The sequence below is a fragment of the Zootoca vivipara genome, chromosome 12, assembly GCF_963506605.1.
Source record: "Zootoca vivipara chromosome 12, rZooViv1.1, whole genome shotgun sequence".
Classification (NCBI taxonomy): domain Eukaryota; kingdom Metazoa; phylum Chordata; class Lepidosauria; order Squamata; family Lacertidae; genus Zootoca; species Zootoca vivipara.
This window is the reverse complement of record NC_083287.1, coordinates 56,619,114-56,643,683: the sequence shown is the minus strand read 5'-3', so window position 1 is coordinate 56,643,683 and position 24,570 is coordinate 56,619,114. Positions and strand designations below refer to the sequence as shown.

Here is a 24,570-nt window from a genome sequence, read left to right as displayed (position 1 = left end):
GGCCCAGCTAGCTAATATGATACCAGGATTGAACCCTAACTGATGGCATTGTGAACAAGCCAAGGGACAGTTAGAATCATTGAATCATAGAATCATAGAGTTGGAAGAGACCACAAGGGTCATCCAGTCCAACCCCCTGCCAAGCAGGAAACACCATCAAAGCATTCTTGACATATGCCTGTCAAGCCTCTGCTTAAAGACCTCCAAAGAAGGAGATTCCACCACACTCCTTGGTAGCAAATTCCACTGCCAAATAGCTCTTACTGTCAGGAACTTCTTCCTAATGTTTAGGTGGAATCTTCTTTCTTGTAGTTTGAATCCATTGCTCCGTGTCCGCTTCTCTGGAGCAGCAGAAAACAATCTTTCTCCCTCCTCCATATGACATCCTTTCATATATTTGAACATGTCTATCGATATCACCCCTTAACCTTCTCTTCTCCAGGCTATTCCCGAGCCTTTTCTTCTCTCGAACGTGTCCCGCAAGGCAGCAGATACAGACTGCTTCCCAGGGTTTCCTCCCAAAGCCTTTCTGACAAATGAGTATATCCGCGAGGCAGTGGTGGTTTAGGACCAGAGTTTTCCTTTTCCTACCTTTCCCAGGTTGGCGAACCCCATGGTGAGGCTATTTTGGACATCAGAGGTGTCGAACTGCCTTTTTAAAAGGCCTGGGGGGGGCGGTGTTCAGGCAGTTAGCAGTTTTAGTTTCAAACAAAGCAACCATTGCCCACCCTGCTGCAAAGAATAAAAATCCCGCAAAGTACCAAGGCATTTTTTTTTGTCTGGTTGATTACATGGGGGGTGGAGTCCCCCGCTCTGACAGCTCACCTCAGGCACTTGAAGGAAATGGAGAAGGTGGGCGGAGATCTACAGCACATGCAAAAGCAAGCTGAAATAGGGAGGGAGCCAGAATGAAGCAAAGGAAATGAGAACCCCGGGCCAGCAGAATGTAGAAAATTCAGCCTGGCATTTGGGAGGGCTTGAAAACGAGCACAGCACCTCTAGTCGCAACAGTCGTTGGTTTATTAAATTGGGTGTGCTAAATCTGTAGCACTGAGCGAGAGATTTTCCTGCCCACTCCCCCTCCATGAGAGAACCCTCCATAATCCTTAAGAATCCGGAGGAATACGGTACCATCCTGGGGCTTCTAATTTTCGTGGCCCAGCTGAGCACCTATCTGCACAGGGATAGTCTAACTTCTGTCGTTCTGTGCTCTGGTAACCTCTAGGCTGGATTACCGCAATGCGTTATACATAGGGCTACCTCTGAAGACAGTTCGGAAGCCTCAGCTGGTGCAGAATTCGGCGGCCAGGTTGCTCACTGGGGCAAGACGGTTTGAGCATATTACACAGATCCTGGTCCGACTACACTGGCTGCCAATTAGTTTCCGGACCCAAGCCCAAAGTACAGGTTGTGGCTTATAAATCCTTAAATGGCTCAGGACTGCAATGGTTCAAGGACTACTTGGCCGCATATAAACTGACCTGGAGTCTGCATTCATCCTTTGAGGCCCTTCTTTGTCTGTTTCCTCCACATGAGGTCCGGTGGGCGCCAACACAAGAACGGGGCCTTTCTGCAGTGGCTCCCTGTTGGTGGGATGCCCTCCCCAGGGAGGTTTGCCTGCTTCCTTCATGATATACCGTATATTCCGGCGTATAAGATGGCTGGGCGTATAAGACGACCCCCAACTTTCCCAGTTTAAATACAGAGTTTGGGATATACTCGCCGTATAAAAATACGACCCGCCGTATAATACGACCCCTGACTTTTGAGAAGATTTTCCTGGGTTAAAAAGTAGTCTTATACGCAGGAATATACAGTATTTTTTTGGCGCCAGGCGAAAACATTCCTCTTCAACCAGGCCTTGGGCTGATGAATATTCTACATCTACAGCCATTTAAATGTGTCTGTGGGAAGTGGGGTTATTGTTTTGTTGCTTTTGTTTTAAGTATTTACTCGTGTTTTTAGCTTGTATTTTATCCTGCAATCTTGTGATGAAGGGCAGTATGTGTCTAATAAATTGATGATGATGGGATCTGTTTAAGTGGAGTGAACCTGAGGTCAGAAAATGTTCATGAAGACTGAAAATCTCTGTCATTTCAGCACATTTTCATTTCTAATGGGGGGGGCAGGTTGAAGACAGGGCCACACACAGTGTATTAAGCAAGGAGGTGTGTGGGGGGGTGGTAGAATACCGGCTTTTCATGCAGAAGACCCCCCAGTTCAATCCCTGGCATCTCCAGGTAGGGCTAGGAACATCCCCTGTCTGAAATTGTGGAGATGGCACAAAGGCCTGACCCTGGGGCAGTTGGCTTCATGTGGCAAGAGTAGAGTTGAGGTGGGAGGCTGCAGGCTGAATGGGGCAGAGGGTGGGGGGGGGCTGTGGACCTGTGGGCATCAGGGTTTGAAATTAGCAGGGCGCCAGGCACATTTTGCACCTAAGGATTCTCCATTTGCGAGCACTGCAAAAAGTATGGGCGCCATTTTTGTGCCTGGCTCAAGGATTGCTGAAAAGTATGTGCCTTGAAGCCTCCAAGTATATACAGTATTAAGGATAGACAATATGTTAAGGAGTTTAACAATAAAGAGAAGAGTGTTCTGAAAACTGCAGTATGTGGTACCAATAGTTTTATTGTCAGCACCAAATTAAACGCGTATTAACAATTTCTGCAAAAAATGTGATGTTAACAATGTGTCACTTACGTGAATTGCGTATTAATTCATGCTTATAAATAAAAATTTATTTATTTATAAGCATGAATTAATACGCAGTTCACGTAAGTGACACATTGCGCCCTTCCCGGTTCAGAAACCCGGGCTCAGGGCGGCTAACAACAAATTTAAAACACATAATTGTAATACAACATACAAGCAGCATAAAATACAGTGTAAAAGCATGAATAACAATAAAATTCAAGTTCAAGAGTCAATTTGGAGAAAATCCATCCAATAAACATTAGATAGTCACCTGGGCGAGCTGGCTAAATTAGACCTACTTGGGCCAGCGAGGAGGCCAGGGGAGAATTAGCTGTGGGGTCCCAGAGCGGGTAATCTTCATAAAAGGGGGGGGGGAAGAGAAGGGAAATAAAAGATCAGTCTGAGTTCAAATTAAAGGCCAGGCGGAATAGCTCTGTTTTACAGACCCGGCGGAAGGAGGTTAAATCCTGCAGGGCCCTAGTCTCATGGGACAGAGCATTCCACCAGGTGGGAGCCATCACTGAAAAGGCCCTGGCCTTGATGGAGGATAGTCTGACTTCCTTAGGGCCTGGGACCTCTAAACTATGGTTATTCATGGACTTTAAGGTCCTCTGCGGGGCATACCATATTTTATTATCAAAATAATAAATAAAAAAATGCTTTTGGCACACAAACCCTGTGGCAACCAGACATTCTGTCTTGGTGCTCACAACCTAGTTCCCAGAAGCTGTTTGGCTCCTAGCTTTTTCTATCCCAGTTTCTAACACTGGTGGGCACCCAAAGAAGCTGAATGTTGGAAGATTCAGGACAGACGCAAGAAAGCTGGCAGAACAGAGCTAAACGATGGAACTTGCTCCCCCAGGAGACAGTGATGAGCACCAACATGGATGACTTTAAAAGAGGATTTGGAAAATTCATGGAGGGGGGAGAGGGTTATTGAGGCTCTGCTCTGCCTCCCCAGCTGGAAGCAGCAATGCTTCTGGATCCCAGTCGCTGGAAACCACTGGAGGGGAGAATGTTGCTCATGTGCTCAGGTCTTGCTTGTCCGTTTGTCCCACAGGATGAGCCATGCTCTCCTGAGGTGATGTGCGCAATTGAATGGCAAACGTCATGGCTGGTTTGGTGGGTTTTGACAGAGGGCGCTGGGGTGGGGGGACGGATTCCTGGCAGAGCACATGTAAAGGTTTGCACAATTTGCAAGAAACCACATAGGGGCATCATCAGCTGGAATCTTACGAATGAGTGTTTTGATGGCCCCACACTCTTTATTTCTATAGCATTGAAACCCACAAGTTGATATGACTGTTGTTGTTATTAAAAATTTCTATGCAGCCATACCTCGGTTTGAGTACTTTCAGTTTAAGTACTCTGCGGACCCGTCTGGAATGGATTAATCCACTTTCCATTACTTTCAATGGGAAAGTTCGCTTCAGGTTAAGTACGCTTCAGGTTAAGTACGGACTTCCAGAAACAATTACACTCATACTTCAGGTTAAGTACGCTTCAGGTTGAGTACTCCGCGGACCCGTCTGGAACGGATTAATCCACTTTCCATTACTTTCAATGGGAAAGTTCGTTTCAGGTTAAGTACGCTTCAGTTTAAGTACAGACTTCCGGAACCAATTGTGTACTTAAACCGAGGTACCACTGTACTGCCCTTCATTTGAGGACCACAGGGCTGTTTACAATAGAAAAACCGCAAAATATATAATATAGGAACAAACAAAATACAATTACCCACCACCGCCAGGCACAGTTTAAAAGGCGGCAGATTGTTCAGTTAGCCAAAGACCTGATAGATGAGATGGAAAGGAAATATACCTTCCTTGGATGTCAAAGTATGAGACTGGCTCAGCAATTTGAGTCGTCAGCCTGGTGTAAGGCCGGGTGATTCCTGGACTGGAAAACCCCCTGATTCCTGCCCCTGAGGATTTCAGCATGGCCTCATGACTGGTGCTTTCAGATCTCCTAAAGTAACTCCTTCCAGGGCTGGGTCGAACTGATGGAAGCGTTTGGGCTTTCCGCCCTTCCTGTGTGCTTCCTGTTCAACTGCGCTGTGGTTAGATAGGGACTTTATGGAGGAATTGGTGCATTTTCCTCCAGAAGGTGGTTGCAATTCCCAGAAAATAAGGTGCCGCGGTGGCATTTTCCCGTTCCTGAAAAAGAAATTTCTTGGGGAGGCTGGCCTGCGACTCTGTGTGTATTTCTGGGGTTCGTGTTTGTGAGTACACAACCGAGCTGATTCACAAAGGAACTGGCATGGGAGCGATTTATCTGACCCAGGATTTTTGCAGAAAAGAATGCTGTCTAATGTTAAATGGAAATTGTTTAGAGGGCAGTTATTACACATGAATGAAACACCATGAAAGGATGGCAATGGCCTTTGTTTCAGCCTGACTTGCTCACAAATGTTCTTTGGGCCCCTTCCCAAGAGTCGTGTTCTAATTAATATTTGAAGCTAATTTTAGTTCAGTTTTAATTCTGGAAGAGAAATTGGGCCATGAAACTTTTTTCCTTTTTCCTTTTTTTTCGAGTGGATGGAAGAGAACAACTTGCTTATAAAACATCTTGTACGGAGATGGCCGTAGAACTAATTACTGAATTTTTAAAGTCCTTTATCACCCCCACCCAAAGGCTAGGCTGCTGTATTTCACAAGCACAATAAATAGAATAGCAGTTAGAGTGTGACTGGTCACACGCCGCTCAGCTTGTGGTTAGAGCATCAGTCGTGGTTAGAGCATCAATCCAGCTCTAGGGAGAGCCAGGTTCTGCAACACAATTCCTGATGACCTTGGGCCTGTCTCCGTCTCTCGGCCTAGCCTACCTCTCAGGATTTTTGTAAGGATTGGAAGAGGGAGCAGGGGAGAACTCTGGTAGGCTGCCTTGAGCTCTGCGTCAGAAAGGCATAATAATAATAATAATAATAATAATAATAATAATAATAATAATAATAAATTTATTATTTATACCTCGCCCCATCTGGATGGGTTTCCCCAGCCACTCTGGGCGGCTCCCAACAGAATATTAAAAACAGAATAAAACATCAAACATTAAAAACTTCCCTAAGCAGGGCTGCCTTCAGATGTCTTCAGTCAGATAGTTGTTTATTTCCTTGACATCTGATAGGAGGGTGTTCCACAGGGAAGGTGCCACCACCGAGAAGGCCCTCTACCTGGTTCCCTGTAACCTCACTTCTTGCAGGGAGGGAACCGTCTGAAAGCCCTTGGTGCTGGACCTCAGTGTCCGGGCTGAACAATGGGGGCGGAGACGCTCCTTCAGGTATACTGGGCCGAGGCCGTTTAGGGCTCTAAAGGTCAGCACCAACACTTTGAATTGTGCTCGGAACTGCCAATGACATGGCTCCCAAAATGCTTCAGGAGCAAATCTCACCTTCTCAAGCGAGCCTCCTCCCAAGTATACATGTAATCACCGTTCTCTGCTACTTGTTTAAAAAAGCAATGTTCTCTTTGATCGTGCTAACAGCATACAGGGCTAGATTGAGAACTGAAACTTGTGTTTTCACTCACTTCATTCCAGGATCCTCATTGCAAGCAGCGCCAGCCTCTGAGCTCATCCCCATTTAACTGCACATGAAAGCTTGGAATCCCGTTTGCTCCCCACCCTCCCGCCTGGGACATAACTGTGGGAAACGAGCTATTTTTAGTACGGCCTTTTCCACCGCAGAAATCTGCAGCAACCTTGATTTCAGAAGGTGGCAGCAATGCCGCCCCTGAGACACTCCACTTAGTCACGGTGCAGACTAAGTAATTCTAAACAGTCCTGGCAGCTTTTCTCGTGGGACGACAGTCATTCGGGCTCTAGGCGCAGTTCAGCTCCCGGAGCTTTTAAGTCACACTTTGGACGTGTTTTTAATCTTCTGTGTTTTGTGGCCTCGCCAGCGCTTTATTCCATTGCTTTGTTTTCTCTATGCATCTCGGGTATCTGCAGGTCTGCCAGGCCACCAAACCTTGTCCTTCCGAATTACTGTAATGGCCCAAATATAAGCCACACGTAAATATAAGCCACACCTTTAAAATTCATTTGGGGGGGGGAGAAAAAAGACAATACCGAACATAAGCTGCTCTCTTAAAATTCTGCAGGCACTCGCACCCATTCCGTTTTACCGTATGTCTGTTTCAGCAGCGATATCGTAAAAGCCAATTTGTGTAAGGCCGTGAATTTAAGCAGCAGTTTAGCTTTTCAGGGTCGGAATTTGGCCAGGGTGGGGAGTGAGGCTTATTTTCAGGCCAATACAGTACTTTGCTGTAGGTGATGCAGCTGTCCTTGTAGAGCAGGCACCCCCAAACTGCGGCCCTCTAGCTGTTTTGGCCTACAACTCCCATGATCCCTAGCTAACAGGACCAGTGGTCAGGGATGATGGGAATTGTAGTCCCAAAACATCTGGAGGGCCGCAGTTTGGGGATGCCTGTTGGAGAGGTTACAAGGAGAGGGGTTAAAAGCAGAGACAACCCAAGTTGGTATGTTTCGGGTGTGGAACAGTAGGGAGATTCCTGTATTAGGACAGTTGGACACCAACTGTCAGGACAAGGTAAAAAAATTCATGTTTGTGGAATCTTAAGAGTGCCCTAGAGTATCCTTCAAGCACCTTCCCAAAAGTCACTTTGAATTAGAGCTGCTACTTCCTCCTGCAAAGGTTAAGCACAGTGTAGCAATCAGAATTTTGGGATGAAGCCTCCTCTGCTGAGAGCAAGTAGCGGGGACCTAAATCTCCTTTGTCACTTTCGGAGGTGCTCTTCCCGTCTCTCTCACCGTCTTGAACAGAATGGAACGAAGGGCCTTGCTCCAAAGGAAGCCTTTCAGTGCGGCTTGCTCACATTTATAACGCGGGAAGGATGGCAGTTTAGAGAAACAGGAGTCATCTTTTCTCGGTCTCCTAGCTGAACGACTTTCCATCAGCAGGTCAGAAGCCCTCAATCGACTGTAGGAACTCTGTGGCTGGGCTGGCAGGCTCCCAGCAGTCATGCGTGGGCGCCAGGTTGGTGAAGGCCGTTCTAAGTTGCATGCTAGGAAGCCATCCTTACTGGAAATTAACACCAACATGTGGCAGCCGTCTCAGATCCAGGGTAAAGATTTGATCAGCAAAATTCTTGTTAACTTGGAAGCCTCCTATTATATTTGAGAGCATTATCCCAGAATGTTTGGGACTTGTAACCAGCCTGTTAGTTATGGTGAAATGGGCTTTGGGAATGCAGGGCCATGCTTCCTAAATCCTGAGCGGCATTTAGGTAGAAAATCATGGGGGTCACAGGGGTTATCTAGTCCAACATTGGGGCTCAAACCCACGACCCTGAGATGAAGAATATCATGCTCCGCCGACTGAGCTATCTTCAATCAAATCGCCGGGTATCAAGAGTGCCTGGGCAGGAATAGCTAAAGTGATTCCTGCTGAGATTCCTGCGTTGCAAGGGGTTGGACTAAATAATAATAATAATAATAGTTGTTTATTATTTGTACCCCGCCTATCTGGCTGAGTCTCCCCAGCCACTCTGGGCGGCTCCCAATCGAATATTAAAACAATACAGCATTAAATATTAAGAACTTCCCTAAACAGGCTGCCTTCAAATGGCCATTGGAGTCCCTCTAGAATTCTAGGATTCTGTGAGTTTAATTTGCAAGGGGAATTCACAGCACATAGTTAAACTGTGGAACTCGCTTCCACAGGAGGCAGTGGAGTTCTCCAGACAACTGGAGAAATTCATGGAGGAGGAGGAGGCAATTGATCACTACCAGCCATGTCCTGACGCCACAACTGGAGAGGCAGTAATTCTCATGAATAACAGCTTCTGGAAACCATAGGAGAGGCGAGCTGCTCTTGTGCTCAGGTCTTGCTTGTGGGCTTGTCCCACAGGCATCTGGTTGGCCACTGTGAGAAGAGGAGGCCGGACTAGATGGGCCATTGGCCGATCCAACAGTCTCCTCTTAAGCCGTTAATGCAGCTTCCTATGTCCCTGTTTAAATCAGCCCTCTACTCAATGAGGACTAGATTCCTACCTGGCTATTGGCCTGATGCGGCAGGCTCTTCTTAAATTCTTACAATACTCCAGCAACTGGATTGCATGTGGGTAATCAGGGCTGCGGTTGTGCCAGCCGGGGAAATGGCATTGCGAATGGGGAGTGCTCCTTTCAGGTGTTTGCTGCCTTAACACAAATTGTATTGTTAACCTCTCGGCCCAGCCTGGCGCCGTCTAGCTGTTCTGTATTACAACTCCCTTTAGCCCCAGGCTGCACAGATGGGAATTGTCGTCCAGAGCAGCTGGCCAGCACCAGGTTGGCGAAGGCTCCAGGCAACGTAGTTTGTTTCCTGAAGAACCTCCATTACTCTGGCTTTGACTTGGAGGCAGTTCTGGCGCAAAATTGGGCCGTTGGGCCATGTTCCTGGAATTCTGGAACTTTTTTCTTTCTTTCTCCAGTCCAAAAGTGATGTTCCCGTCCGGATGAGTCTTGCCTGGGCAACAGCTGGATTTGATGAAACGGCAAAGGGCAGCACATGGCTTTAAATGGCTTCAGCTGGCCATTTGCAGTATCCAGTTGCAGCTGCCTCGTTTTTATTTTTGCTCTGAAATGCACAGAAATAGGCGGATAAAAATGTACCCGTAACCAGCCGCTTAATCCAGAATGGCTGCAGTGGGGCGTGGCTATTGCTGGCCAACACAGCTTCCCCCGCTTCGGCACCCCCAAAACACGATTGTTGCGTGGTGCAGCACCCGCAAGGTGCGACGGGCCTCGCTGTGCCGATCTTCATCCTCAAAACAGGTTGCCTGTTGCTTTCCTTTTTAACGTTAGGACGGTTTGCTGAGTGGCGCGATCAGAGCATCTCTCAAGCTCTGGTGTCAAGATGCGTGGGATAGCGTTAGAACCCCGGCACAGCAGGAATGACGATCTAAAGCAGGCATCCCCAAACTGCGGCCCTCCAGATGTTTTGGCCTACAACTCCCATGATCCCTAGCTAAGAGGACCAGTGGTCAGGGATGATGGGAATTGTAGTCCAAAACGTCTGGAGGGCCGAAGTGTGGGGGATGCCTGATCTAAAGGGCGGTCATCCTGCTCTGGCTTCTTGGCCCGTCCACTTTATGGCTTGAACTGGACAGCTTGAGATTTTCTTTGCCAATAAAACAGTCAAAGGACATAGGATGGCCTTCTCCGACCTGGCTCCCTCTAGGTCCTGCTAGGCAGGGATGGTGGGAGTTGTAGTCCAACAACAGCTGGAGGGCCAAGTATGGGAAACCCTGCTCTATGTTTTTTTGGACTACAACTCCCATCATCCCTAGCAAGCTCGGCTGTATTGTATGATACTGGGGGTTGTAATGCAAAACACTTGGAGGTGGGGGCAGAAGGCTGGTTTGGGAGAACTGCCTGGATCATCCAGTTTTATCACCCATGAATTCTTAATAGGGAGCAAGCTCCCTTGCTTCAGAGGAAATCGTAGATATGCTCAGGGGACCATGCAGTAGGTCTTGAAGAGAAGCAGTGAGGCGCAGGCAGGCCTGGGAAGTAGGAACAGCTCCGTATCCGCTGAGTGTCCCTGTTCCATATTCCCTCTGAGTGGAGCGCTGCAGGGATGGCCCGAAAGCCATGCCTTTGTACTTCCAAGCTGTTGCCCAAACCGTAAAGAAATCCTCTGGGGACAAGCTTACAGCTGAGCCTGATGGCATGTATCTTCTCAATAGCCCTGCATGGGTCTTAAAATTAATTTAGCAATCCCCCAAGCGCCCTTGGCTTAAGCGTGGGAATCTGCTCTGCGGCAGTCGATGGGTAAATGAGGCCTGTTGGTCCGAGCGAGAGAGCAGGGTGGCGTTCACTGAGCCTCCTGTCAGAGTGGGCGGGGCTCTTCCCAAAAGTAGGCGGGGTTTGACAGCAAGCCCCACCTACCTGGGTTGCAATACAAGGGGAGCTGTGAGGAATTTGGAAGCTTCCCCACCTCTTCAGAACTATAGTGTGGCATTTGCTAGCAATGCATATCTCTTAGAGCAGGGGTGGCCAACTCCCAAGAGACTGTGATCTACTCACAGAGTTAAAAACTGGCAACTGGGGGTTAAGGTCAAAGTTGAGAATTTTTTAGGAAGGAGGAAGGTCCATTTTGAGGGGGTTTGGATCAAAGTTGTTGAGTTTTTTCAGGGACGAGGTAAAATGTTGAGCTTTTTTAAGGGGAGCCACAGTTGTTCAGCTTCTTTGGAGGGAGCCAATGATCTACCAGTGATCTACCACAGATGTCCAGTGATCTACCGGTAGATCACGATCTACCTGTTGGGCATGCCTGTCTTAGAGTTTTAACTGAAATTTGCTCCGTTGCTTCTGAATGGGAGTCTTCTTCAAGCCGCACAACATAGTTCATGCATAGACTGTAAAATCTCTCTTCCATGCTGTGTGTTCCCAGACCTCCCCCCACCCCGAAAGATTCCAGGCTCCTTTTCCATTGCTTGTCACCAGATATATATATTATTATAAGCAGTGCCTTAACCCAGATGGCTGACACCTGCTTCTGTGACAACTCACAGCAGATGGATGGAGCAGATAAATGGGGGAAGAACAGAAGGCCAAAGTAAAAAAAAACCACACACACACACACACACAACAAAGCAAGCCTAGTTTCTTGCACACCAGTTGCCTTGCCATTTTCAAAGACCAGCATGTTCTGAAATGTGTGGAAAATTCCCTACATTGTAGAAATGTCTCTGGACACTGAGGGCCTTCTCGGTAGTGGCACCCGCCCTGTGGAACACCCTCTCACCAGATGTCAAAGAGAAAAGCAACTACCAGTCTTTTAGAAGACATCTGAAGGCAGCTCTGTTAAGGGAAGCTTTTAATGTTTAATAGATTATTGTATCTTAATATTCTGTTGGAAGCCGCCCAGAGTGGCTAGGGAAACCCAGCCAGATGGGCGGGGAATGAATAAAAAAAATGGTCGGCGTGGTTCATCTGTTCTTAAGGTGTGGAATTGATTATGGAAGGTCTGTGTCTGAATCTTCTCTTGGACTGTGAGGCACAGTGGATAACTTTGGGCCCTTAGTCTCTCTCACATAGGCTGTCCTACCTTGCAGGATCTTTGTGAGGTATCGCACTATCCGTGAATGGTCACGCCGAGCTCTTCAGTGGAAGAGCAGGAGGCAATGTAGCCAGCAGCCTCGTACCCAGCACTGTTTGGGAATTCCCAGAATTCAAAAAATTATGTGCAGTTTTGAAATCGGGGGTTGAAATCAGTGCAAGTTTTGAAAAGCTCAGTCCGCCCTCTTGATTCAAAGCGGTCTCCAAACGTAGACGAAAACCTTGAACTTGAGAACCTCCGCGCAAAACTTGGTTAAGCTAATTTACGAGAACAGGCAAACAACTTTCTGGAACTTGGTAGACTAGAAGAGAGTGCTTCGCGTTTGTTTTTAAACCCTCCAAAGAATACTGAGGTTTATAAATGGATAATGTAATTTGTTGGTTTCTAAGGTTGTGCAAGCCCAGGGCCCTGATCCCATTGCTGGCTGGGGCAGATGGGAGTCTCAGCCCAAAGCCTTGGGAGAGCTGCCAGGTTGGCGAAGGCTGCTTGCTGTGCAGCACAAAGCGAATAAATAAGAGACAGAACAAGACAGCAGCAGGTAAAAACTCTTTGAACAGACAATGGGGAGGTCTTTCCCATTTCCTCCCTCCTTGCAGAGAAACATTTGAGGTCAATTTGGGAGAGAAAAAATGGTTTCAGGACTTTTTCCTGTACCGTTTCAGACATGCGGTTTATATATTTATGTATGTTTTTGCTTGGTACATTTATTTTGTATCTTAGACCTTATAATTCTCATAACAAGCTGCTCTTGTGTGTGCCAAAGCCCATTATTGTTAACGCAGAGCCAGTGTACAGTCATAGTACATAGTACAAATAGTACATAGTACATAGTACAAATGTTTGTGTGCATTCGCACTCACACACAGCCCTTGTTCTGGCCGGCTGATGGAGTTGGCAAAATGTTCACAGCTTGTTCTGCATTACGTTTCAAGCAGCAGTCTCCGTGGCAGAGATTCCACCTTCCGCCTCATCCACAGAACGGTTCAGTTTCCCTCTGAAAGGCCTAAAAAAATATGGAGGTGGGGGAAAGCGCTCCTTGCAGGACTAAGTCAGGGTTCAGGGATTCCCCCCCCCCCAGTGACTGGAACAAACGAGGCAGATCTAAAAATAGCACTTGATGAAAATTCCTTTCCTTTTCCCTTGAACGTTGGCGCTGAAGTCGGTTTTTTCCTTATATCAATACGAAGCTGATGTAAACATAAAAGCGAAAGCTTGCAGCCATCTGGACTTGAGAGGAGGGGGTAGTTTGCTTTTGATGTACGCCGGGAAGGAATTCGCCCCCCCCCCCCAATGTTCAAGCAAAACTGACCCAGCTCCTGAAGCTGGCATTTCCCCGCAGGCTGGGAGTCAGCTGGTGGGTTGGGTGCAATTGCAAATCTCCACAAGCCTTGTGGGGTCCGATACAACAACAAAAAAGTTCGCATAGATTCAGGCTTCTTGGCTAGCTTTCCATCTAGGGTGGGGGATCTTTTTTGCCCATGGTGGGCCAAATCTGTATCAGCCCTATGCTTCGCAAACCACGTCTTGACAGGTGGGTGGTGCCACAAACCTGTCCGTCATCTGGCTTCACAATGACGCCAGGCGACGAGCCCCTCCAGTATCGCAAAGGGGTTTGCATTGGAACTAAAATGAAGGCTTCCCCTCTCACCTTCGTGCCTTTCAACATGGCAGTTCCTTTATTTTCCGCCAGCCAGTTCCTTTGATTCATGAAGTTTCCTCCTGCTTTCCTGAAGCAATTTAGGGTGTGCTGTCTTTAAATGTACGAATGAGTCTGAGGCACCCTGCGTTGTGGTTTTATCAGCCTCTCTCCTTACGCAGACCAGGCTCCTTAACTTCAGCCTCACAAACGGCAGATGAGGGAGGCAACCTGTGCCTGGGCTGTACCACTACATACCGCAGCTGAGGGCTCACCTGGCTGAGAAACCCCTCCATAAAAATACAACCTATCAACTCAGCAAGAAGGGATAGGCTGAAAGCCTCCTCGCCAACAGGTTGGCTTTCCACATAAAGAGCAGTAGCGAGGGGGTTTATCAGCTTGGAGAGAGGAACACTGAGTTATGGAAACCCCCACAGGCGGATATGGTACAGCCTTGGCTCAGGCTACATGCAAACTCGTGCAAATTGCAGGGGGTTGGACTAGATGACCCTTGGTGTCCCTGCCGACTCTAGTTGTATGAAATCTGTAGCTGGGACTTCAGGAGTGTCTTTTTTTATAGGCAGCGTTTGAAATTCCCCAGGGACCAGACACGTTTTGCTACTGGCACAGCTGCAATTGTGACTACGTGGAGATTGCGGGTTGGCGACTACAGTTTAAAACCTCGCCTTGTTGTCGTTTAGTCATGTCCGACTCTTCGTGACCCCATGGACCATAGCACGCCAGGCACTCCTGCTTTCCACTGCCTCCCGCAGTTTGGTCAAACTCATGTTTGTAGCTTCGAGAACACTGTCCAACCATCTCTGTCGCTAAACGTGATCCACCTGGAGAAGGAACTGGCAAGCCACTCCAGTACCCCTGCCAAGAAAACTCCATGGACAAAGACAACAGGCATATAAAACCTTGCCTTAGTCATAGTTAATACCATTTCCATTTCCACTGTGTGTGTTTTTCCTCCTCGTATACGGGGACAAGTGAATTGTTGGAAGAGCAAGCGACAGCCGAGCAATGTAGTTGAAATCATAGAATTGTAGAATTGAGAGAGGGTTCTCTAGTGCAACCCCCTGGCAATAATAGTAAGTAGTAGTAGTAGTAGTAATTAATTTATACCCTGCCCATTTGTCTGGGTTTCCCCAGCCACTCTGGGCGGTTCCTAGCAGAATATTAAAAACACGATAAAACATCAAACATGAAAAACTTCCCTAAACAGGGCTGCCTTCAGGTGTCTTCTAAAAGTCAGATAGTTGTTTATTTCCTTGACATCTGACGGGAGGGCGTTCCACAGGGTGGGTGCCACTACCGAGAAGGACCTCTGAAAGCCATTTAGGGCTTTCAAGGTCAGCACCATCACTTTGAATTGTGCCCAGAAACATACTGGGAGCCAATGTAGGTCTTTCAGGACCGGGGTTATATGGTCTCGGTGGCCACTCCCAGGCCCCAGTCTAGCTGCCGCATTCTGGATTAGTTGTAGTTTCTGGGTCACCTTCAAAGGTAGCCCCACGTAGAGCCCATTGCAGTAGTCCAAGCAGGAGATAACCAGAGCATGCACCACTCTGGCGAGACAGTCCGCAGGCAGGTAGGGTCTCCTCCGCCTTCGTCCATAGTTAATACCATTTCCATTTCCACTGTGTGTGTCTCTCCTTGCATGTTGGGACAAGTAAGAGCAAGCTGCAGTCAAGCAATGTAGTTGAGATTGTAGCATTGGAAGAGGGTTATCTAGCGAATAGACCTTCCGTTATGGCGACCGTAACCTAGGTTTAAAGTGCCATTTGGCACCTAGCTTATACATCAGAGCTGCTAACACTCTTTATAAGACGTCTGTTCAAACTCAAATACCGTTGCGTCCGTACTGGATTTGAAACTGTTTTACATACGGGATTGTTTCCTATTGTTGATGTTTTTGCAGCGAAAGCGCTTCCAGGTATTTTGTGGGAAGCGATTCCCGCATGGGATCGGATAAATAAGTAGCACACCTGCAACTGCATGTACTTACAAGCCCGAGACTCAACCCTGTTTTAATGTTTTTTTTTAAATGTCAGGGAGAGGAAGGAGGAGAGAGCGCTGTTTGCATCTGGAGCCTCTGGGCCTGGCTGTGTGCAGTTAAAAAAAACAGCCTCCCTCCCAGATTCATGGACGAGTGGAACAGAAGAGCCACCGACATGACCAGCAGGGCCATCAAAGCCTCAGCCGGCTCTGCCCTGGCATTCCAGGAAGCTAAAGCCTGTAGCAAAAAGACAGCTTTATTCAGAATCCCGAAGGAAGCTTTCCCCACCCTTCTGGCATGTTTGTTTTGGAGGGGAGAAACCAAGCTTGAGAAGGTGGACATTGGAGGAAAACTTTTTTGAGTTGCATCTTCTTAGCCTAAATGTAAGAGTTTGTGTTTCAAATTTCTGCAAGCGAATTATTTAATACCTATGACAATTTAAGTTTTTTTTTAAAAAAAAGTGGCAGAAAGTTGTTGTTGTTTAGTCGTGTCCGACTCATCACTGTGTGATGAAATAATACACACACACACACACACACACACACACACACACACTGTGAGATTGTTGTTGTTGTTTAGTCGTTTAGTCGTGTCCGACTCTTCGTGATCCCATGGACCAGAGCACGCCAGGCACTCCTGTCTTGCACTGCCTCGCGCAGTTTGGTCAAACTCATGTTCGTAGCTTTGAGAACACTGTCCAACCATCTCGTCCTCTGTCGTCCCCTTCTCATTGTGCCCTCCATCTTTCCCAACATCAGGGTCTTTTCCAGGGAGTCTTCTCTTCTCATGAGGTGGCCAAAATATTGGAGCCTCAGCTTCAGGATCTGTCCTTCCAGTGAGCACTCAGGGCTGATTTCCTACAGAATGGATAGGTTTTATCTTCTTGCAGTCCATGGGACTCTCAAGAGTCTCCTCCAGCACCACAATTCAAAAGCATCAATTCTTTGGTGATCAGCCTTCTTTATGGTCCAGCTCTCACTTCCATACAGCACTGCTGGGAAAACCATAGCTTTAACTATACAGACCTTTGTCAGCAAGGCGATGTCTCTGCTTTTTAAGATGCTGTCTAGGTTTGTCATTGAAGCAGGCGTCTTTTAATTTTGTGACTACTGTCACCATCTGCAGTGATCATGCAGCCCAAGAAAGTATAATATCTCACTGCCTCCAATTCTTCCCCTTCTATTTGCCAGGAGGTGATGGGACCAGTGGCCATGATCTTAGTTTTTTTGATGTTGTGCTTCAGACCATATTTTGCGCTCTCCTCTTTCACCCTCATTAAAAGGTTCTTTAATTCCTCCTCACTTTCTGCCATCAAGGTTGTGTCATCTGCATATCTGAGGTTGTTGTTGAGTTAGGTAAAGGTAAAGGAACCCCTGACCATTAGGTCCAGTCGTGACCGACTCTGGGGTTGCGCGCTCATCTCGCATTATTGGCCGAGGGAGCCGGCGTATGGCTTCCAGGTCATGTGGCCAGCATGATAAAGCCACTTCTGGCAAACCAGAGCAGCACATGGAAACACCGTTTACCTTCCTGCTGTAGCGGTTCCTATTTATCTACTTGCATTTTGACGTGCTTTCGAACTGCTAGGTTGGCAGGAGCTGGGACCGAGCAACGGGAGCTCACCCCGTCACAGGGATTCGAACCGCTGACCTTCTGATCAGCAAGCCCTAGGCTCTGTGGTTTAACCCACAGCGCCACCTGGGTCCCCGTTGTTGATGAACATATGAGCAAATGGCACCTGAACATCAAAATATGCAGATGCATAGCCTATCAAAGCAATCTTGGACCATCTGAAGAGCGAGAGAACCAGATGCATTGCAGGGGGTTGGACTGGATGACCCTTGGGTTCCCTTCCAACACTATGATTCTATGGAAGCCTGCCTTGATGGGTTGGAGAGCCCCACAGCAGGTGAGCCTCTTTGCCCCTCTTTCGGTTGCTGGTCCACCCCCCACCCCCCGTGGGACTTTCTGCTTTTTCGCCCACAGCCGCCTCTCAGCCCTGAGAGAGCCGAGCCAGGAGGAAGCTGTGGTCTCCCTGCGTCCTGTTCGCCTTCTTGCTCAAGAGCAGAAGCTGACAGTTGTGCCTCGCCCTTTGGTAACAGCAGCCATTAGCCGGCAACCCGGAGGAGCCCGGTGGGGTGGGTGGGGTGGAGTGGGACCCTGTTGTTGGAAGCAGCGTTTTCAAAGTCTCCCTCTGGGGAACCGGGTGCTTCATGGAGAATGAGGTAGGAATCTGCGGTTCCGTGTCCTGATTGCCTCCCATAATAATAATAATATGGTTCTAGTAAAGCGCTTCCAGTAAGCAAAGCTTCCCCCTCTCTCTCTTTATCCCTAAAACGCCTCTCTTGCTCTCCTTCGCCTCTGCACATCCTCAATGGCACCCAGGATCTCAGCCCTACCTCTCCATCTTCTGTCTTGTCTGCCCAGTGGTTTTATCCCCTTCCAGTGTCCGTCAAACCATCTCTCTCTACTACCTCTTTTGGGGAAAAACTTTGCACCATCAGCTACTTGGCAAAAAAATAAAACAGAACCTCCCCCCCCCCAACCCGCTTTGCTCTATATTGCCCGATAATAGCAAGCGTGTCTTCCCGGGTCGCACAGCAGCCCAAAAGGCATCCTTGTTGTCCGATTTGAAAGGCTCCCTTGGTGATGGTTGTGGCTAGGCACTGGGATCTGCGGGAGAAGAGGGCTCTGCAAAGAATGGCAAGCTGAGCCCCACCCCTTGGCAGCGCTGGGGTGGCACGGCTACAGCCCCACCTGCATTGGCCAGCAAGCCTTGCCCAGGACTCCGAGCTGGTATCATCAGGCCAGATGTTGGGGCTGCCTACTTCTGCATTTCTTTACGGAAGGGTGGAGCTGATTGCAAGCCTGCATTTGCTTTCTTTCTTTTTTTATATAAATGATTTTTATTAGGTTTTACACAAAGAAAAATACAAAAAGGATGACAATCTTATTTCTTCAATATTAATACAACAATACTCCTCAGTTATATGAAAAGAACAGCAAAACTAAAAAAGAGAAGAAGAAAAAGGAAAGAAAAAATATTATACGTCTCAACTTCACTTCAATTCTAAACACTTCAGACTTCCTCGTACCCCCTTCTTGAGTTCTCCATAATTCATTAATTATTGCAGTTTCCAATTCTACCCACCCTTTCTTTCTTCCCAAATATAACTTCTTTTTAACCATTAACCCTTCATACTTCACATTGCCTTTATTACCCAATGTTCTTTGCCCTTTTACCCAGAAATATTCTATCTTAATTATCAAGTTCTTTTACCCCTTTTTTATTCCCTCTTACCAAACTAAATCTACCCCCTTTCCTTGGAATCGGTGTCTCCAGAAATTACAGCCAGCTCCTTAATACATTCCAAATTCAGACCATTTTTATCAGTCCATAAAAATTTTGTACAATTCTCACTCACCCCACTCCTGCTCTGTCCCAATCTAAACTTTGCTGAACCCTTTTCTCCCCCTGCTGTAATCCCATCACTTTATTTCCATTCACATTCTCTTTCTGCCCCCTCCCTTTTTGCCTGCATTTGCTTTCTTGCAGGGGTGGGGGTCCTGTGGGCCCTCTGGAAGCTTACCAAACTGCATCTCCCATCATTCCTGGCCATTGGCCATGCTTTCTGGGGATGATGGGAGTTGTAGTTCAGCAGCCTCCGGAGCTCCCCTACCCTTGGATTGCTTGCCAGACTCGCCCCTTCCTAGGTAGAATTATATCTCCTGGCTTTCCTCAACTGCTTTTGAATCACAACCACAGCACAGCCATCATGCCTAGATGGCAGTCTGAATAAAGAGCACCAGGTTGGGGGAGGCGGAAGCAGTAGCTACCGGGGGCTGCTGACAGACCTCTCTGGTCCATCTGCTTCAAGTTCCCTGCAGGGGAAGGTCTCGACTCTGCAGCCTCCTTCTGGCTATAACAAGACTCGAATCTGCTGCCGTAGCTTCCTACCCTGCCTGCTGATGTTCCTGAAAGTTAGAAGAGAAGAGAAAGCCAGGGGGGGCTATGTGCTATGGGGGTCCCTCAGGGTTTAATTCCTCCCCCTCCCCAGTGTATATTTTAACACCTACCTGGAATAATAATAATAAATTACAGTACTATTATTATTAATACCCCGCCCACTCTGGGCAGTTCCCAACATAATATTAAAAACACAATAAAACACCAAACATTGAAAACTTCCCTAAATAGGGCTCCTTCAGATGTCTTCTAAAAGTTATTTATCTCCTTGACATCTGATGGGAGGGCATTTCACAGGGCAGGTGCCACTACCGAGAAGGCCCTCTACCTGGTTCCCTGTAGTTTCACTTCTCACAGGGAGGGAACCGCCAGAAGGCCCTCGGAGCTGAATGATTGGGGTGGAGACGCTCCTTCAGGTATACTGGGCCGAGGCCGTTTAGGGCTTTCAAGGTCAGCACCAACACTTTGAATTGTGCCCGGAAACTTATTGGGAGCCAATGTAGGTCTTTCAAGACCGGTGTTATGTGGTCTTGGCGGCCGCTCCCAGTCACCAGTCTAGCTGCCGCAATCTGCAATGCTTGAGGTCATCCAGAGGTACCGTTATGCAAGAACATGTCCACTTCTTTTTCTCTTACTCTTACAAGTTTTTACAGGGTGGATTTTTTGTGTGTGTGGGGGGGGTGTGCTCATTGAGTTGCCGCCACGGTGTTAGAGTGCCTTTCAGCAGTTTTTGGCTATGAGAGCTAAACCTTCAGATTAGACTACTGCCATGCATTATGCCTGGGGCTGCCATTGAAGACTGCTCAGAAACTGCAGCTAATCCAAAATACAGCTGTGAACATTGGAACTGCAAGGTGTTCCAGCTTTTGCAGGGTTGCGGTGATGGGCTAGATCACGTTCTGCTTGTGCCAGTCCTGTCAGTTGGGTTAGAATCATAGAATCATAGAGTTGGAAGAGACCACAAGGGCCATCCAGTCCAACCCCCTGCCGAGCAGGAAACACCATCAAAGCATTCTTGACATATGCCTGTCAAGCCTCTGCTTAAAGACCTCCAAAGAAGGAGACTCCACCACACTCCTTGGCAGCAAATTCCACTGCCGAACAGCTCTTACTGTCAGGAAGTTCTTCCTAATGTTTAGGTGGAATCTTCTGAAACTCACTGAAGTCTTACCAGTAAACCAGCAAAAGTCTGATTACTGAGGAAGTGTGGAAATGACTGTTTGTGCATGTCAAGTCTGCCTGCTCCTGTAATGTGCACTGGGTGGTCTTTGCAGCTGCCCAATGAATGCCCTATAATTGCTTGTATGTAGGGAATGACAAAAAAAATACCACCATTGGAACGACATGGAACTAGTCCAGGGTCAATTTGCCTTTTCAGTGGTGGGGAGGCTCGGCCCAGCCACACCAGAAGCCCGTGCTGTTGCTTGGGAACCCCTTGTAGTGTCACAGCCAATGATCTCTGATGTTTCAAGAGATCCAGTCTCCCCTCTCCTTTGATCTTGCAAGGTAGAGCCACAGGGGACGGGCAGCAAGAGACCTGGAGCGGTGTGGTTTCCAGCTGGGGTTGGTTGGGGTGAGGGTTGTTAAAGGAAAGTACCCTGCCGCCTATAATTCTTTTTTCAGCTAATAAAGCTCTGCACCTGGCGGAGAACCAGCCATTCATTTTGGGGGAAAGTTCTATAGGAACAGGTGAATAATGAGCCCTTTCAGAAGCAGGGCGAAGCAGGCTGCAATTAATATAATGGCTGCTCAGCTCATTGAAACTGGGGACACTGTGCTCTGTTCCATCTCTCTCTCTTTTTGTTCCTCCTCCATCGAAAAATAGCCACCTTAATTGATTCATATCTGACAGGCAGTGCTCCACTTTGGCGCAAGCAAGGTAGCTCTGTGGGCACATCAGTCAGGTTGGCCAAGTGCTGATCCTAAAGCAGGGTAGATAAAAATCAATGATTTTTTAAACATATATATATATATAACGGTTTTTTAATATTTAAATCAGATTTTTTTTTATTTAAATCAGATTTTTTTAAATAAAATGCTTTTTGAGGAAAATATATTACCATCCAAAGGTTGTTCCATCATGAAATAAAGATTAGTTTTTTAATTATGTAGAATAAGGTTGTATATGTTTAATTTTTTGGGTAAATAAATTCCATTAATCCATTCACAATGTCATGCTCTTCCATAGGTTTTTGTAAGATTATTGGGCAGTTTCTCTGCCTACAAGATATTTTCACAGATGCTTGGTTTACTTTTGCAGTTCTCAAAACTGAATTTGTCTCAACAGAGATCACATGCCTCTTCTTCACAGCAAAAATGTTATAACATGAACAGAGTTGAGAAAAAGACCTTAATCCTATTGTTCTACAAACCTATGAATACAGAAGCAACCCCTTCAGTGCTAAGTTTCAAGAAGTTCAGTGAATAGAATAGAAACAATATTTTTTCTGATTGTTTGGAGTGGACAGTATTTAAGTTTTTCATGTGTAGGCTGGGCTGACAGTCTAAGCTTCTTAAAATATATATATATATTGTTTTTGTTTAGCCAAATTAGTTAACAAACATGGATGTTTGTTTAAGCAAATAACATATGCTGTAATGTTATTGTTTCAGTTGAATAAATCTATTTAAATTGTTATTATTAAGGTAATGATTATTTTTCTCCTTCCTAAGTACAACAGTAAAGTTGTCCAAATATGAATGATTAACCTATTAAACTGGGGATAAAAAACTAATATGAAAAGTTGTTATTCTAAAAATCTTCATCTACTTGCATATTAAAGTTATACCAGCAAGAATTAGTCTTTATGTAGTAAACTCTGATTTAAATCAAGCCTTACTGACTAGTGATTTAAATCGTGATTTAAATCAGTTTGATTTAAATCAAATCCACCCTGTCCTAAAGTGTCTCTCTCCTCCCCACCCCCCACCCCTTTCTGCCCCGCAGCCTGGCATAGTGTCCCCTTTCAAGCGTGTCTTCCTGAAAGGCGAAAAGGTGGGTCGGGATAAGAAGACCCAGGAGAAGGTGACAGAGAGGCGGCCGCTGCACACGGTCTCCGTCCCTTTGCCTGACCGGGTGGATCCCGACATCCTCTTGAACGACTACATCGAAAAGGAAGTGAAGGTAACCACAGCCTCCTCCTGGCTTCGGCCGCTTAGCCTCTTTCCCATCTCCAGGGGCGGCCTGGCCTGTTTGACGGCAGGAGGTGTAGCCGCCCCGCCAAAGACTCACCGGGGTTGTCGCCGTTAATTAAATTTGCATACCGCCCTTTTCATCCGAAGATCCCAGGGTGGTTCGCAACAGAAAAATTAAAAACGAGAGCACAAAATGCCGAATAAAACAGAAAGAAACCAATAACCTCCTTCCCACAAACACATTTTAAAAGCCACAGAGTGATAATCGGCCAAACGCCCGGAGGAAGAGAAAGGTTTTCGCCTGGCACCTAAAGGCACCAGGCAAAGCTCCCTGGGGAGAGCATTCTGCAAATAATATAAGCTTATTTGATACACTGGTTACATTAAGATACTGCTTAAGCATGGAGGCCAAGCATATTGCTTCCCATTTACTGGCCTTGCTAGCTAGGGGTGATGGGAGTTGTAGTTCAACAACAGCTGGGGACCCAAGTTGGAGAAACACTGGTTCAGGTGGAGCTTTCTAGGTGGATTGTGTCACACATGCTCCTTGCTCTGTCCTACTCCCCTCAAAGGTGGTTTCCTGTTTTTAACAGCAGGGCCTTACTCATTCCTGCGAACCGCGTTAGCGGGGTTCTGCAGAGAGGCCTTCTTTCCATAGCTGCCAAGTCTCCCATATTCCCCGGGAAACCCCCGTTTTTCCGGCTGTCCCCAGCCCAAAAAACGGATTTTTTTTTTGTTTCCCCCCAGTTTATTCTGGTGCGGCGGCCATTTTGGAACTGGGCACAGCAGCATCAAAAGTCACTTCGGAGCATGCTCCGCCCAGTTCCAAAATGGCGGCAGCGCTACTTCCGGTATGCTACCTCCGGTCCGACCCCTTACTTTTCAGAGAGGAACTTGGCAGGTATGCTTCTTTCTCCCCGGGCCATGTTGAAAATCACACTGGTTTCATCTCACTCTGACAATTCTTCATTGCTTCCCAGTATTTAGGCCAATTAGCATCTGTCCCAGGGTACCTGAATCCCTCCAGCCGAACGGAAGTGCTGCATTTGATAGACAATGCAAAGGTGCGTACCAGCTGGTCTTGAGTTTCTCTCTCCCCCCCCCCCAGTTTTGGCATGTTAGAGAAGCATTTCCACCCGGGGAGAAGTTTTCATGGGATCCTAGAAATGCAGAGGGCCCACGAGGATCATCTGATCCAACCCCTGCAGTGCGGGAACCGTGGGATTTGAACCCAAGACCCCGAGAGTCCCGTGCTTTACCAGCCGAGCTCTCCCTCATCGTGGTAGTTTAATACCCTGCCTCTTCTTCCCCTCCCGCCTTCGTCCTAGAGGGCTCATAAGCTTCCAGGGCAGCTGACGCAGGAACATGACGCTGTGATCAGCCTCTCCGCCTACAACGTCAAACTGGTGTGGCGGGATGGCGAAGATATCATACTCAGGGTCCCAATCCATGACATTGCGTCGGTTTCCTACATCCGCGACGACTCCTCGCACCTGGTGGTGTTGAAAACAGGTAGGCTGGCGAAGGGGTTGCCTTCCAGTTGTTGGGTTGTTGTTTTTTGAGGGGGTGGTGTCTTGGTAGCCACGAGAGCCTGCTGCGTCCACCAGCTCTTGTGCATCTCTCCTGGGGGGCAGCTAAGTGGGGTGCAGTAGGACTCTGCTGCGTCTGAGAAAGACCGATTCTGTCAGGCGGCAGAGGAACAAACTCACGGCAGGCTGCCAAGAACGGAGAAGACAGGGGAAAGTCCTTACCATCTGCTTTTATTCAATATTTGCACAGAGAGAGGCTTGGGAATGCAGCCTCTCTGGATAATGGCATTGTCCCGAGTGAATCTTCACCCGCTCTGTCTCTCCCACTTCCTCATGAGCCATCACTGCGGGTTCTGAAAACTGCCCTCTGCCTCTCAGCTCTTTGCTCTCCTACTTTAAAGGCCCGCCGGGTTCTGGGAGACAGAGGGGCAGGATTTCTAAAGACACTTGAGTCTGTCAGCTGTCACTCACTGTGCTTTCCCCTCCTCCTCTCCCATGGTTTCCCACCTCCCTCAAACCCCTGTTGTAATTCTGAACTGTCTC

The 24,570-nt window shown here is 47.4% G+C and overlaps 1 protein-coding gene across 3 annotated transcripts in view; it reads left to right on the top strand.

Annotated features, from left to right (window-relative positions):
* The window catches only part of CCM2 (CCM2 scaffold protein), a 46,430-nt gene that overhangs the window by 4,655 nt on the left and 17,205 nt on the right, over nucleotides 1–24,570 (top strand). The window contains exons 1-4 of one of the 3 annotated variants that reach the window (XM_035129420.2): nucleotides 2,780–12,739; nucleotides 22,311–22,487; nucleotides 23,479–23,562; nucleotides 23,827–24,010. In XM_035129420.2, coding sequence (XP_034985311.1) covers nucleotides 12,644–12,739; nucleotides 22,311–22,487; nucleotides 23,479–23,562; nucleotides 23,827–24,010 — 541 coding nt within the window. In that variant the 5' untranslated portion in view covers nucleotides 2,780–12,643. Of the gene's footprint in view, nucleotides 1–2,779; nucleotides 12,740–17,114; nucleotides 17,622–22,310; nucleotides 22,488–23,478; nucleotides 23,563–23,826; nucleotides 24,011–24,570 lie in introns of those variants that run through there. The other 2 variants (XM_035129422.2, XM_035129421.2) reach the window with 2 other exon arrangements.